General features: G+C 39.6%; 1 protein-coding gene across 1 annotated transcript in view; it reads left to right on the top strand.

The window, feature by feature from the left end:
• LOC136255239 (uncharacterized) overlaps positions 1-14,331 on the top strand; it is an 81,750-nt gene that overhangs the window by 3,692 nt on the left and 63,727 nt on the right. Inside the window, exon 2 of the mRNA XM_066047966.1 lies at positions 8,484-8,768. Coding sequence (XP_065904038.1) covers positions 8,484-8,768 — 285 coding nt within the window. The remainder of the gene's footprint in view (positions 1-8,483; positions 8,769-14,331) is intronic.

Genomic DNA, 14,331 nt, shown 5'->3' with positions numbered 1-14,331 from the left:
GCCTACATATCATGCTATGGCTATAAAATTTCAGTATTTCTTTGGTTTTATAATACAGGTTACAGAGTGCAAATATTCTAATCCAGTACTGAGATATAACCTGCTATATGATGGTGTTCACATGCCCTGTTTTTTGCAGACCCAGTCAGGATGCACAAAACTATTTAACATACTGCTAATTTCACTGTAGGTTGAAAGTTTAATTGAGAGGTTTTTGCCACTTGTGCACTGTGTGACAATATTGGGTTCCTTGTGCATGGTAAATCACAGCTACTACAGTGAAAGTATAGTGTCAGTTTCTGTCAACCATTTAGTATCAAGATGATGACCTCTGTCCCTCTATTTTGGGCAGATATAGTCTCCCATGGATTACCTACCTGTCTCCGGTATTGTTTAAGGGAAGCTGCATGAGTCTGGTCTGACCTTGTCTACATTTCCATACCACATTCCTAGTTTTGGGAGCTGCTAGACTGCTACAGTGTATGAGTTTTCAGTATCCAGTGCTACTTGCTGATTTCTCTCCATTTACAAAATGTTGGCTTCATTGTACATTTCATCATGACCATGCAGCCAATCAGCCACTACTATCTCTGTCCCAGCTACAGTGCACAGTAGCTCAGCTGTCACCTCAACTCTTCAGTTGTCTCCAGTAGATCTTCGGACAGTGGCTCAAATGGTTGCAGAGTTGATGGATACTCCAAACCCACTCAACAACCCACTCTTAGTAGGAACATCTAGCGTCTCTGCAGTTACTTCAGCATCACCAGGAGCATCTACTGCTACATCTTCTGGTGGATGTCTCCTTATCCCGCTCCAGTACCCACACTCCCACTGCTGCCAGTTTATTTGGGAACAACACCCTAACTCCTGGTGATGATAGCAAAACGTTATCATCTGTGTATGTAGAGAGCATCCCTCCCTCCCTACCAAACTGGTTGAAAAATTCAACAGTAGGAATTTGTTGGAGGGGTTCTTCCAAACTGTATTTTGTCCCCATTAGTCATTTCTGGGATGAAGGCCACCTATAAGCCCCAATGACTCCTCCTTAGTGGTGGACTCAGCAGAAGACAATGCTGCAACATACTTCGAGAATGCTTGAGACCAAGTAAGGATATCTGATATGGCTTTTCGTCATCTAGAGAATCGGTTAATAGTAGGGACTGGCACCACATGGCCATTGGAGGTTATTGTAATGAGGTGTGTCCTCTGACAGTAAAGTACACAAGTCCACAAACCTCCACCATGCAGGCGTTGGTAATCAGGATGAATAGGGTCTATCCTATAAGATCAGCTTTCACTAGGTACAGTACAATACCCTGCTCTTTTCCAGAACCGATGATAATAGATGATCCACTGACACACAGCATTATGAGACTGCAGAGCATTCTATTGAAATTTCATCATTAATGCTTCCCTTTTCTTGGGAGGAAAGGTCAACAATTAACCTCCATTTTCCGAGCCTGACTTTCTTTGTATGGCACCCACTGGGTTAATGTGTACTGAAAAGGCTGGACCGGGCCTTTACATTCTGCCTAGGAATACTTCTCGCTTAAAGGGTTTTGAGAAGACATGTTCTTCCAGGACTTCTCTAGGGAATGCTGATGACTGAAACCAGAGACCTCTTAGAGGTAGTCCACATAAATAGCATAAGGGTGGTTGAGAGCTCATGTGACCATTCCTCCACCACAAGAGGGGAGTTTAGCATAGCAGCCCTTTGACAGCTTGGAGTACTCAACCTCCCTGGTTGGCAAGTGTTGAGGGCCTGAAGATCAAAAGTGTAGAAGTATGTTCCTCCTGAGACACACCCACTCAAGTGAGATTAGAGATCCATATCTGGGTAAAAAAATAGGATAATCAGTCACGTCCAAAGGAAGGAAAGTAAACCCTAACTTGTGCTGCACCCCAATGTACCTAATCATTGGGGAAGTAAGATGCTAGGGAATGTGTGAAGCCATGTGTGCAGAAAGGAAGGGGAGCAGCACAGAGTAGGCTATGTACATCAATAGTGAGTGGCTTAACACTTATAGTAAATACCCAATATATAATGGCTGAAAGCACAATTTTTACTTCTGTATTATCAGTTTCCAGTGCTCTAGGAGCCCGGACACAAGCAAGAACTGAATACCAGTTACACATATGCCATATACGTTCTTATGCTGGTGAGGTCTCAACTGACCATGCTGTTTGATACCTATGGTAGTCAGATTGACAGTAAGTGGTACTAATTATAAAGAGGACTCCATTTTTTTCATAGCCTACCCACTTTTTATTAATCTCTACTTGTCAACAATTGAATCTTCTACTGATACTTATTATAAAACTATTCTCAACAAATGAATAAGTGCAAAATGCAGACATACAAAGAGTTCCTAGTCCAGTTCATCGTAGTCCCAGCCATTCTGGAGGGGACTAGAACACTCAAAAACTCTATGATGGCCTCCACAGCTGTAGCAAGTGTGTGAGAATTGGCACACGTATTTTCTGGTACACTTTCCCTCAGAGTTCCATAGGCAACAGCCCTGTGATAAAGGAGAGGATCTTTCCGCTGTCTTGAAGTGTCTTCCATGGAGGTCCTCCACTAGGAAGGGAGAAATATGTTAATTGTGGAGTAAGACTCTCCCCAAACATATATTATGTTGAATTCACTCCACACTCGGATGCTATTAGCCATGGCCCAAGTGCAGTCATACTTCACCCACTGGGTAAACATAATTATGGGCTATAACAGGGTTTCATCCCCTTGCCAAATTCTTGTCGAAGCAATCTAAGAGAGCTTAAAGTCCAAAAATTGTTGGAGTAGCATGTCTTATTTTCAGGTACCTGAAATGCACCAGAAGTAATCTATGAGATTCCAAATACAAAGATGTTCTGGAGTGCATGTTATTCTCGGGTACTGTACCTGAGAATGCACCAGATAGTCTAGTGGGCATGGCCCCTAGATGCCATGCAGATAAAGGTGATGCTTACACTACTGCCCACATATACATATAATGACTTAACCCTCTCTTTTGGGTTCTGGTCTTCCCCCAAGATTTTCACTGCAGGAGCTGATGCCCTCCAGCAGATCCCACATGAGTCAAACAGGAGATACCCAAGCTGCTCCACTACTTATATTTATGGAAGGGTCCTTTGAAGAAGCCAAGGCCAGTAAAAAGAACATTGTGGACACCTTTAATCAGTTGGGGTCTCCTTAAATCTTTTGAAGCTAAAAGAAGCCTAGTAAGGGCTGTCACTACATTGTCTAAGCCAGACAAGAAAAGCTTAACCAAAGAGCACTTGCAGAGTCTTAATGACCTGTTGCAACATACCACCAAAGTGGTTCAACCAGGAAGACCTTTTCTCCATCATCTTTATGCCCTACTAAACGTGGGTAGCTCCCCAAAACACCATGTTAGACTGAACAAGGCAGCTCAGGCTGATATCTTGTGGTGGTACTTATTTGCAGACCATCTATAACACGGTACCTAAAGTGCTGCATTCCCGAGGTCTGGGTGTACTCAGTTATGGATATGCGGAGCTTGAGCCTTATTACTCAACTTAAGGTTGTCTTGACCGTCTTGATTTTTTTCTGATGTGTACATTAATTTTTAATCTTTTGTTCTTTGGGAGGGTGGCCTGGATCTTGTCTCTTGTTCCCATTCCAATAGTATCCATGTGGAAAATGTGGAGAACACTTCTTAACTCTAGACTGGTGAACTCCCAAGACAATTTTCTTTTAGGTCCAGACTCTTCTTGGGGATAGTGTATGGTGTAGATGCTGCAGACTGGTCATACGTACTGTTCCTTGTATTTTGTCTGAGTTTTCTGTATTGATACTGCTGCTAGTTTTCTTGAGCATGTTGGTGCCATGAACAGACAGGACTGCTTCAGGAACATCAAACAAGTGTACAATTTCATCAGCTAGGGACGAGTAATTCGAACTGCTTTCTGATCTGGTGCTGAGGAGACCATGGGCCACTTAGTCAGGAAATCTAGGAATACTATTACTAACTTATTCCCACTCTCATTCTTAGGTAATTCTAGAACATCTACTCCAATAATTTGTGAACAGCGATTGGATGTAGTAGTGGCTTGGACTTCTTTCTTCCCCCTATGACTGTTGCACACTGTGGGCAACCATGACAGCACTTGTACACATCAGTGTACATTCCTTCCCACCACCAAGAACGGCTGAGTGTAGCATACAAATGACTTATGTAGTCAGAATAAAGATTGGTTTACATTAGAGTGGCCTCAAAGAACCCAGGCATTTTGAATTGCCATTAAGGAACTGTTCTCTGTGGTGGTAGCAGCATGGCAAAGAGTGGTTAACAAAACTAATTTGTTTCACTGTGGACATTTTGGCTGTGGTGATGTGATCCAACCAATGCACAGTCAAGAGCCTCACCTGATTTATCTCACAAGATGTTTAGTATTTTTGCTGCTTCTTATAATTTCTGGTTTACTACTGCTTATATTGAAGGGAATTGCAACGCATATTATACTGATACCTGTCCCGTAATAACTCAAGTCTGTTCCTATCACATATATATGCTTCGAGCTCTTTTCAGTCCATCACTCAATTGGTGAGCCTTCTGTCACAAAAATAACATGGATGTCCATGTCCTGGATCAAGCAGTTCAAAAGTACTTCATTGCTACTTCAGTACTAGTACCCATAAGACTTACCAGGTAGCAGAACACCGATATCTATCATTCTGCAAGTCTTTCAAGTTGTCTGCCATCCCAACTTCAGAAGCTACCTTGTGGATTGGCCTGGGCCGGCAAGGGTTAGCTCACTCTTCAATATTAACTTACGTTTCCAGAGTGAGCCAATTTCAAATTTCTCAGGGTTATCCAGCCCTAAGCTATAGACAACATGCCATGATTACGCCAAACTATCAAAGGTGTGCAATTTATGAAGGCAAAAGAAGGTAAACCCAGTCACTCTAGACTTCTCATAACACCTGGCATCCATCGCTATTTGAGAAGAATCTGGATAGCAGCCCTCCCTCCTTTAACAATATAATGTTCTGGGCAGCAACAGCAACAACAACTTTCTTTTCCTTCTGCCATTTGGGTGAAGTAATCGTTGAAAGAGTGACCCTGACTGTCATCTTTCCTACAATGACCTGGGAGTTGACAATCATTCAATTCTTCCGTGGTCTCAATATTAATCAAACAATCCAAAACTGATCAGGCCAGGAGGGGAGAAATGGAAAGATAGACTTTGCCCTGTGTCGAGCTTACCTGTCTAAGAGGGGTGATAAGCCAGTCCACCTATTCCAGTGGGAGAATGGAATGCCTATAATAAAGATCAAGTTTGTAGCACATGTCAGAACAGCTCTGGAGAAATCTGGTCTACTGGCTCATGACCTTGCTGGCCACAATTTCAGGACTGGGGCAGCCACAACTGTCAGGTCAATGTCAAGTCTAGAGGATTTGATGATACAAACTCAGCAGATGGAAGAGCACTGCCTTCAAAGTTCAAACCTTATGTGAGAATGGATCCCCACTACCTAGCTTCTTTGGTCCCAGTCATGGCAGATTGTCAAGTTTGACACTTTTTTTTTCCTAGACACACCTATGGTGTTCCCATGATGTATTGACTTCATTATTTTATTGGCATCACATGACTGCCTTTTAAACTACTATGTATAGTCTGCTTTGATTTGTCCTGAGTTATTATCTCCATCTACCCAGCCTAGACTCAGCTTGTGTGGGTAATGAGGTGGTTGGAGATTCTAAAGTTTATATTATTATTAGTTGCAAACAAGTACACAAAAGTCATTGTAATTTTCAACTAGAGTAGGGTATACTGAAACTAGCTGGAGTGGTACATGATATTAAATGAAACTTAAGACCTTAAGGTTACGGAATAGTTTAAAGTGCGTGGGCGGAACAAATTACAAAACCTGCTTAAACCAAGCAGGGATAAATAATTTCAACAACTGTGTTGTGTTAGCAATACAACTAATTGTGCTTGTTTGTTTTAACTGCAGAACTACGACTGTTCTTGGATGTGTGGTCCACAATTGAGCGATGTTTTATAAAAACGCGCCGCCAAAAACCAGACTAACAGATTGCTGAATCCTTACAATTTCAACACAAGTGATTAAACAACTAAAATATCTAGGTCCTGTGGAAGCGATTTTTTAAGTTACTGGTTGTAAGACGATTTATTGAACTTTTAGTAGTTTTTTCGAGTGAAACAAGCTCTTTGAAGGCTTGTATCTGAGTCACTGGGAAGAAACACGCCAAAAACGCTTCCACAGGACCTAACAAATTTAATATACAGTATCACTATGCCCAAGAAATGCCAATAGAACCTACAGCTTTTGCTGTATTTGGCGGCGGAAAAACATCGTAGTGACAGCTGGAGCTGAGCGCTGTATGGGCTAGCTTACTTGTGTTACTACAACAACTTGTAGTGTTCCACCTGCCTCAAACTACACTGTAGCTACATAAAAACATTAAATATGAAGGGCTTCACCTTCATTTAAAACTTTTCACACTGCTAGACTGGTTTTATGGGCTTCTCAAAAAGTATCGATCGGCATTCAAAATTTTGAATGATTGCCCGTGACTATACCGTAACCTTAAACAAAGTTAATGTGGGTAGGGCTGCAGTTAAACAGTAATTCATCAGTTGAGTGAGTCAGTGTCACTAATTGAAATTATATCATGTGCACACATACGTGCTCTTATTGGAATTGTGCATGTGGTAAATAGCACAGCGTGTCATAGCAGTGGCCTGGAGTGAAGACAACCCGTGGAGTGTTATATCCCTATATACTGTGCTCAAGATAACATAATGGAAATGTACGGTAGGGATATAACACTTCTTATTGTTTTATTGTGATTTAATATATTGTGCACTACTCCAGATTGTTTTGGTAATTTTAATTGATGTGCTATGGTCCCTACTCTAGTTGACTATTTGTGAACTTTTTTGTTAACTTTTTTTTTGTAAAATAAAATTATTATGACTGGTGAACCTACGCGTACCACATCAAAATAAAGAAATGGTGCCGTGTGCCCTAGCTACCAACTATCATCTGAATAGTGAACTATCCATTATGCTTTGTTGTCGGCTACGTATGTTCAACCTGCTACACAGCATTACGAATCAAGAACTGTTTTAAAAGGACCTCTGCAATCACCTATACTGCCTTGTTGTCGTCAGGAAAAAGTGAGGCTGGTTTTTGGGTGATTTTTTCATGGGCCACCCTTAAACTTTTTTAAAAGTAGGGCTGAAATGATCATGGTGTTTTAGTATTCAAGTACTCTCTAGAGATAAGGATCGAGTACTCATAAATACTAGCTACTTTTAGCCATACCCATTTAACACGTGTCTACAAAATTTACAGCATTTTAAAATAACAACAATGATACATACATTCTATTAAAGTATCGATGCTAGTGACATGACAAGGAATTGTACCAATCAAACTCTACGGCCTTCATTGATGACTAATACATCCTGTGAGCTGGATCACAACAAGTACTTGATCGAGTACCAATTTTATTATCTGAGTACCAAAATCCTCAATGAGTACTCGAGTATTTGTAGTATTTGTTTCAGCCCTAAAAATCAAGAATTTTAGTTTGATTAGAGATCATAGAAATAAAAAAGAGGGAGGTTGCCTACACCTGAAGCTATACAATCCCTACTTCAGTCTATACTCACAACTGAATTAGGGATTAAAAACTGCCACTAGTATATCTTAAGGTGTAGGGAACCTTCTTTCGTTCACTTTTTTCCCTCCTTTTTACTGCCTTGCCATTTTCCCTTATATTTTTTGTTTACTTTTTGTAACATTGTTATTGGTGAACCCATGCATACCGAAGGAATGACACCAGGTGTAATGTTTTTGTCTGAACTCGTTCTCCAACAATTAATTATTGAAATAGCAAAGTGGCCATTTTACTTCATTTAAAGTTTTGTTCAGTCCGTTACACAACATTACAAATGAAGAATACTATGAGAAGGACCTCTAATGACCTCTACTAAAAAGGTATTGTAAGGCTGGTTTTGGGGTGATACATAATTTCTTCATGATCTGTACAGTACTATTGTACTGTATAGTAGCTGGTTCAACACACCAGCTAGCTAACATCATTGTGGTGTTGGTGTATATATCTATGTCTACCAGTCCTAGGTTATGCTGTGATCTGAAGTGTAGCAGTTTTGTATTATAGCTACACTACAACACTGGAGTCATTCCATTTAATTGCTACCAAGTGTTATATAACAGATGTAGTTGCACTCAATTATGCATGATTGGTAACTTGCACACCACAGTGTAGAGAATTTTCACAATTGAAATAAAAATTCATGTGATATAAATTTGTATAACATCACTATAATATTATACATTTAAAAATGTTTCAACATGGATATTTCCTAATCTATGTAATTATGGTACACTACACATGATGTATGTATGTAAGGATATGTTCGCCACTTTACACTTCAATATTATTATTACAACTGTAACATAGCACACTCCAGGCCAAGCAAGAAGAAAGTTCAGCAGGTGGTAATTCCACAAGTAGCCCCACAGTGGTATGAGCTAGGAGTTGAGTTGTTTAGTGAAGACCAAGAGAAACATTTGGACATCATCAAATCAGATCATGGCAGTGATCACAAAAAGTGCTGTACTGAGATGTTCTGGCATTGGTTGAGAACTGATCCTAATGCCAGCTGGCATCAACTAGTCACCTCCTTAAGATCACCAGCAGTAGAATTACATGTTGTAGCTGCAGATATTGAAAAGATGTTCCAAGGTCAGTGTATGTGTAAGTACAGGAAGTATAGCCATTGAGTTTATATTTAAGCATGTCAAAATATGTGACGTAGCCGAGGGTGGGCATGAGTAGGCATTTGCCTAGCCATCACAGTTTCTTGCCTGACCATCATCAACTTTTGATTTGATTTATTGTTTAAACTCTGGAATTCTATCAAGACCATTCTTCCATCACTTTTGCCCAATCATCACAAGTAGCAAGCTCAACGTTATATTTTATGCTACACTAGATTCGGGCAGTGCACAAAAAACTCTATGACAGTCTATAATAGCATACGTCCCACACTGTAGAGCAATGAAGGAATACAAACAAGCACAACAAAGCATGCAATTAATAGAGATCACATGATGTATTTAGGAGAAGTCCCTTGGAAAGTAAAGTCCCTTGGAAAGTCCCTTTCACACCTTCAACAGACGCATATGGCACAGTCACATTAATGGACCAATTGTGAAATGGCGTCACTCCTAAATATAGCTGCCTCTATTTGGGGGACTCAAACGTTTTAAAGCATTGGGTTCTATGGGCAATAAATAAAAATCAATATTATTATTTGTGAACTTAGGAAGACGATATTGAACAAAAATTGACAGGTACGGATACAAAGGCAATGAGGGTAGTTTGCTTATGTGGTTATAAAATTGTAGAATGAGTATTCTATTGTTTACATACTGGCCTTTTCACTTTGGTACTGTCTTTACTAATTGCGAACTGCTTCATCAACATTTAAGATGGAGTCAAAGTATTGTGCCACAGTGTAACACAAATATTAAATGTCTGGGTTGTAGCTACCAGCACCAGTAAGAGACTTTGTTCCATGAAGTTTTAGTTGTCAAGCGTATTTTAGTCTACTATGGAAAGTGCTGTACACCAAAAGTACAGACACTGTCGACTAATGAAGTCGAGTGGAAATGAGGAAAATGTTCTAGAGAATGATGATATACTCAATATATGCCATGGAGAGGTTGACTGGAACAGGGAATGAAGAGGAGGTCAAGTCATCGTGAAGTGTCACGTGTACCACACACTGTCTATGTGGTTACAAAATCTATGCAAAGAGTTTGTTATAATTCAGTGAGACCAAACTGAATCCTTTCCTATACAGCCTGCTGCATAAGTCGAATGCCATATTTGTCAAGTTTATACATTAGCACCCCTGACCTTCATTGAAGGCGCAACATTATTTGAGTGTGCATTGTATATCTCAGGTCTCTATTGCCAGTTGACTGTAGCTTGTATGATGAATTGTATATGCTTGCTTTGCATGTCCCAGTGATGTCATGTGATGTTCAACTACAACGATCGTCACCAATGGATACTGTACCTCCCTGTGAAGAAGAGCTACAAGTTATGGAATAGCATGTAGTTAGTCCTGCATGAATTTTATTGCCGCTGCATGAAACCTTATTGTTGCTGCATGAATGTAATCACTGCTGCGAGCTTGAGGGTGCTGCTGTTCCATGATTTACTGAAAGTGTGGAGCACTATATGATGTACTGCTGTTGTATGATGCACAATTGCATGATGTATGAGAATGTTGCCGTATGAATTTTATGGCTGCTGCATGTCTGCTATTATTGCTGCAACTCTGCTGCAAGAATTTTGCTTCCACTGATTTTATTGCAAATACTGGTGGTCATTGCTGCCACTGCTTGCATACATGCTCCTTGCGAGTTATCACTGCTTGCATGTAATATCATGCCAATATGGCTGCTACACCATTCAGTGACCACCTCAGTTGTCTAATCCCAACGTAATACTACTAGCTCATGTATTATCATTACTGTCACTGACATCATTTTACTTTCATGATTGAAGAAACTACAGATGTTTAACCAGCCTCAAATTCCTTCCACCCTCACCCCCTCCCACTCCATGTCATTAATCGTGAAGCTGTTCCTTAATTGCATGAATCTCAATGGCCAATAGTGTTTTTTTAAAAGTGACACTATTAGGCCACTCCAAATAATTTTCTGTTTCCCGTCCACCGCCCACATCTGGTTACTGTCAGCTCTAAATTATTCCATTATTCCGTATTCTTTCATTATTTTCTGGTTATTCTTGCATACAGACAGACTTATCTTGAAACAGTGTCGGCTCACGTGTCAGCAGTTTGGCACAGACTTCATGTTTGTAATATTTTGCAAATTAAAAAGGAAAGAACAAGCTTAAGCATGCTTTTATGCAGCTTTTTATGGTTTTGCCAATTGCCATGCAGACAAATAATAGCTTCAAAAGCTGCCAATACTATAATGAAATAATGGATATGGACCGCCCGCATGCAAAAATATACCTGAGTGCAGGACAGGAAACAGAGAATTTATTTGGAGTGGCCTTATCTTCTTAAGCACAGCTGTTTTTAGACTTGCATGGGTTACTCTGTTTCCACATTTGCTTATGTAAAAATTTGCCAACAGCTAGTTACATGCAGTAACTTTGTGCCATTGCACCTGCATAGTGGCTACTGTACTTCAGCTGCTATGATTAATATTGTTGCAAAGCTTGGCAATTTTCCACACCATCTTCTATGCCTCATTTTCTCCTTCAGTTATTTGCCCATTCTAGAATATGCAAATTAGTTGCTGCACAGGTAATACTTGCACATGTAAATGGTTGTGATTATTTTTCAGGCTCAGACAGTATTTACTTTAGTTTGATTGCTCATTAATATGTGGTTTCTAATGTCTCCAGCATACACTAACTATTGCATACCTATAGCTCAATAGTTGATGCTTTCTTCAGGCTTGCATATTCTTAAGGGGAGCAGTGTAGCAGGCTACGTGTGGAGTTATAAATAAGGAAAAATATAGTTGTTGAGGGTATCTATGTGAGGGACAGCTATTGTCAGCAGATGATGACTTTTTTTTGGTCTTTGACTTACAGCAGGCTGAAATTGCAATTCCAGAGTGGAACTCCTCTTTTAAAAAGTCTGGATCCACCCCTGGGTAGGATATACTTGTAAGTATCATTGTCTAAGGTTCTTTGCAGGCTTGCCATGTATAGGTACATTCTTCTTGATGCAATTAAAAATTTGCAAGTAGTTTTGCTGTATTTGTCCATATGTTCTGGATGCACTGTACTTATCCTTGTGCACATAAATTGGTGCTTACCTTATTAGCCGCTTGTTAAGGGGTACCTTTCTTTTACTCAGTCCTTGTAGCACAACCATGTCATGTCTCATGCTACTTGGTCAATTTACTAACTAATATCCGGAATTTTGATTAAGTGACAGCCGTTTAAGTTTTGCCAGGACAATACCTTCCTTAAATCGATTAATGCTAAAGGTATGAGAGCACTAGTAAAGAGTAATACGAAAGTACAGTGCGGTATTATTTGAGGGTGTAGTACAATTAAAATTATTTTCAGAAACAAGGATAAAGACCTACGAATAGTACCACAATGTGGTACTATTTGAGGGTGCAGCACAAATTGAGTAAATACGGTATAAATATATATATATATATATATATATATATGTCATTGTCTATAGGGTTCTTTGCAGGCTTTCCATGCCTCTACAACCTATCTACAATCTTCTTATACAATTAAATGTTTGTTCTTGCTATATTTGTCCATATGTTCTGGATGTGCCACACTTGTCCTTGTGCACATAAATTGCAGCTTACCTTATTAACCCCAGCTTGTTATGGGGGTACATACCTCTAGACCTCCGTTGCACTTGTCTTTGTCAGTGTTTGTGTGCATAATGTTTGCATGCACAAGGGTACCCTTATATTTAAAACCTGCATGCAATATTAACTGCTATATCTCTATGTGAGTTCATGCGATCAGTGGGTATAAAGCCATAACCAATGTCTAAAATCATTGCAGGCATATGTAACTTCTTTTAGCCTCAGTTGTAAGTTTATTTATGCTTTGTATGTACATTATAGTACATTGCTGTATTCAAACTCTGGGTGCAACTGTTGCTACTACTTATGTTCTTATGATGTTCTGCTTATGTGCTTACACAAAAAATTGCTGTATGCAGTGCATGACAATAGCTGTTGCTATTTGCAGACTCACTTCATGTTCACTAATGCTGTGCACATTTGTTGCTGCAGGGCTTGCATACAACCATTTGTAGACATTCATGCTATATACTATGGCTGCACACTCCTTTATTCTCATAGGTACTCATGTATTAGTCCCTGCTGGTCCTGCAACAACTCTGCTTCCCTGCATACAGGCTTGGCATATTGCTTACAGCTATTGGTACACATAATTAGGGTTTCACCAATACAGAAAAACACCTACTGATCCAATACCGATACCTAGCAGTAAATTTTCACCAATACAGGTACCAATACCGATAATTGCCATACAATTTACACACCTCTCAAGTTAGCTTTGTGTGACTGCTCTATTAGAATATTTTATTGTGCAGTGACTGTTCTATTAGAGTATTTCAATATAGTAAGTAGCAGTTGCTCAATGTTTAATAAAGCAATTCCTGCACCTTTTATGCTAGAAATATTTCCACCTTTTTACATCTTAAGTTTTGCTAGCATAGCATTTATGATGATATTATGATGATGATGATGATTGGTGCAAGTGGCTATTAATTGGTATCGGAATACCTAAATAGCTGATACTGATCGATACCGAAATTCCCAATATCGGTTCCCATTCAATACCAATCCGATTATCGGTGGAACACTACACATAATATAGGTTCACTTAGTTGCATGCGCATTTATGCCTTTATGGTCGTAATTTGCCATATAGAGTAAGCTATCTATTCTCTGACGCCACGTATACTCAGACACTCATCCTCGTAAACTGCTGGATGGAAAAATATGAAAATTGGTGTGGATATACCCTGCATATATACCTCCAAGTTTGAGCAAAAAATCTTGTTTGATTGTTGTGCTAGACCACATCAAAGTCGTTGCTCAAAATTTAAGTATTGTCGGACGCCGATAAGTAATCCTATATCAAATACTTTATAGATTTACCACCAACACCATCTGTTAGGGCTATTCATTAGCTATCAGCAGAGCCATAGTTTATTTCTTTCTATCTCGTTTGCAGGAAGCTGTGACCGGGCATGTCACCACCTCTATTCTTGGACACAAGCTATCAACTGGTTCTTGTACATGGTTAAACCAATATTGTGGACATACTTTACACATAGCCTATCTAACCTCCAAGTTTGAGCTAAAAAGCTTTTATGGTTAGCTAACTAGAGCGGATTAAAGTTTACATGAGAAAATTAGTATTCTCATTTTCTTGGGTAATAGCCAATGCTTCCTACACCAAATAATTTAGCTACTTTCTACCAACACTATCTGAAGGAGCTGTTCGTTGGCTATCATCAGAGTCATAGTTTCTTTCTTTCCATCACCTTTATGGATAATTATGATCGGAAATATGCAGGTATGTAATTACCTCTATTCTGGGACATATTATTTTTGTGCTGTCTGACTGAATCTTGGCTCCAGCTATTTCTGGTGGTACAAAAAGGTAGTTCACTGGCATTACATGCTATTTGTGACTGTCTCTGGGAAAACCGGTCTTATCGCCCATTTAAAAGTATCGAGAA

Source organism: Dysidea avara, chromosome 5, assembly GCF_963678975.1.
Source record: "Dysidea avara chromosome 5, odDysAvar1.4, whole genome shotgun sequence".
NCBI lineage: Eukaryota > Metazoa > Porifera > Demospongiae > Dictyoceratida > Dysideidae > Dysidea > Dysidea avara.
The sequence above is the reverse complement of the archived record's forward strand: the minus strand, read 5'-3'. Positions and strand labels throughout refer to the sequence as shown.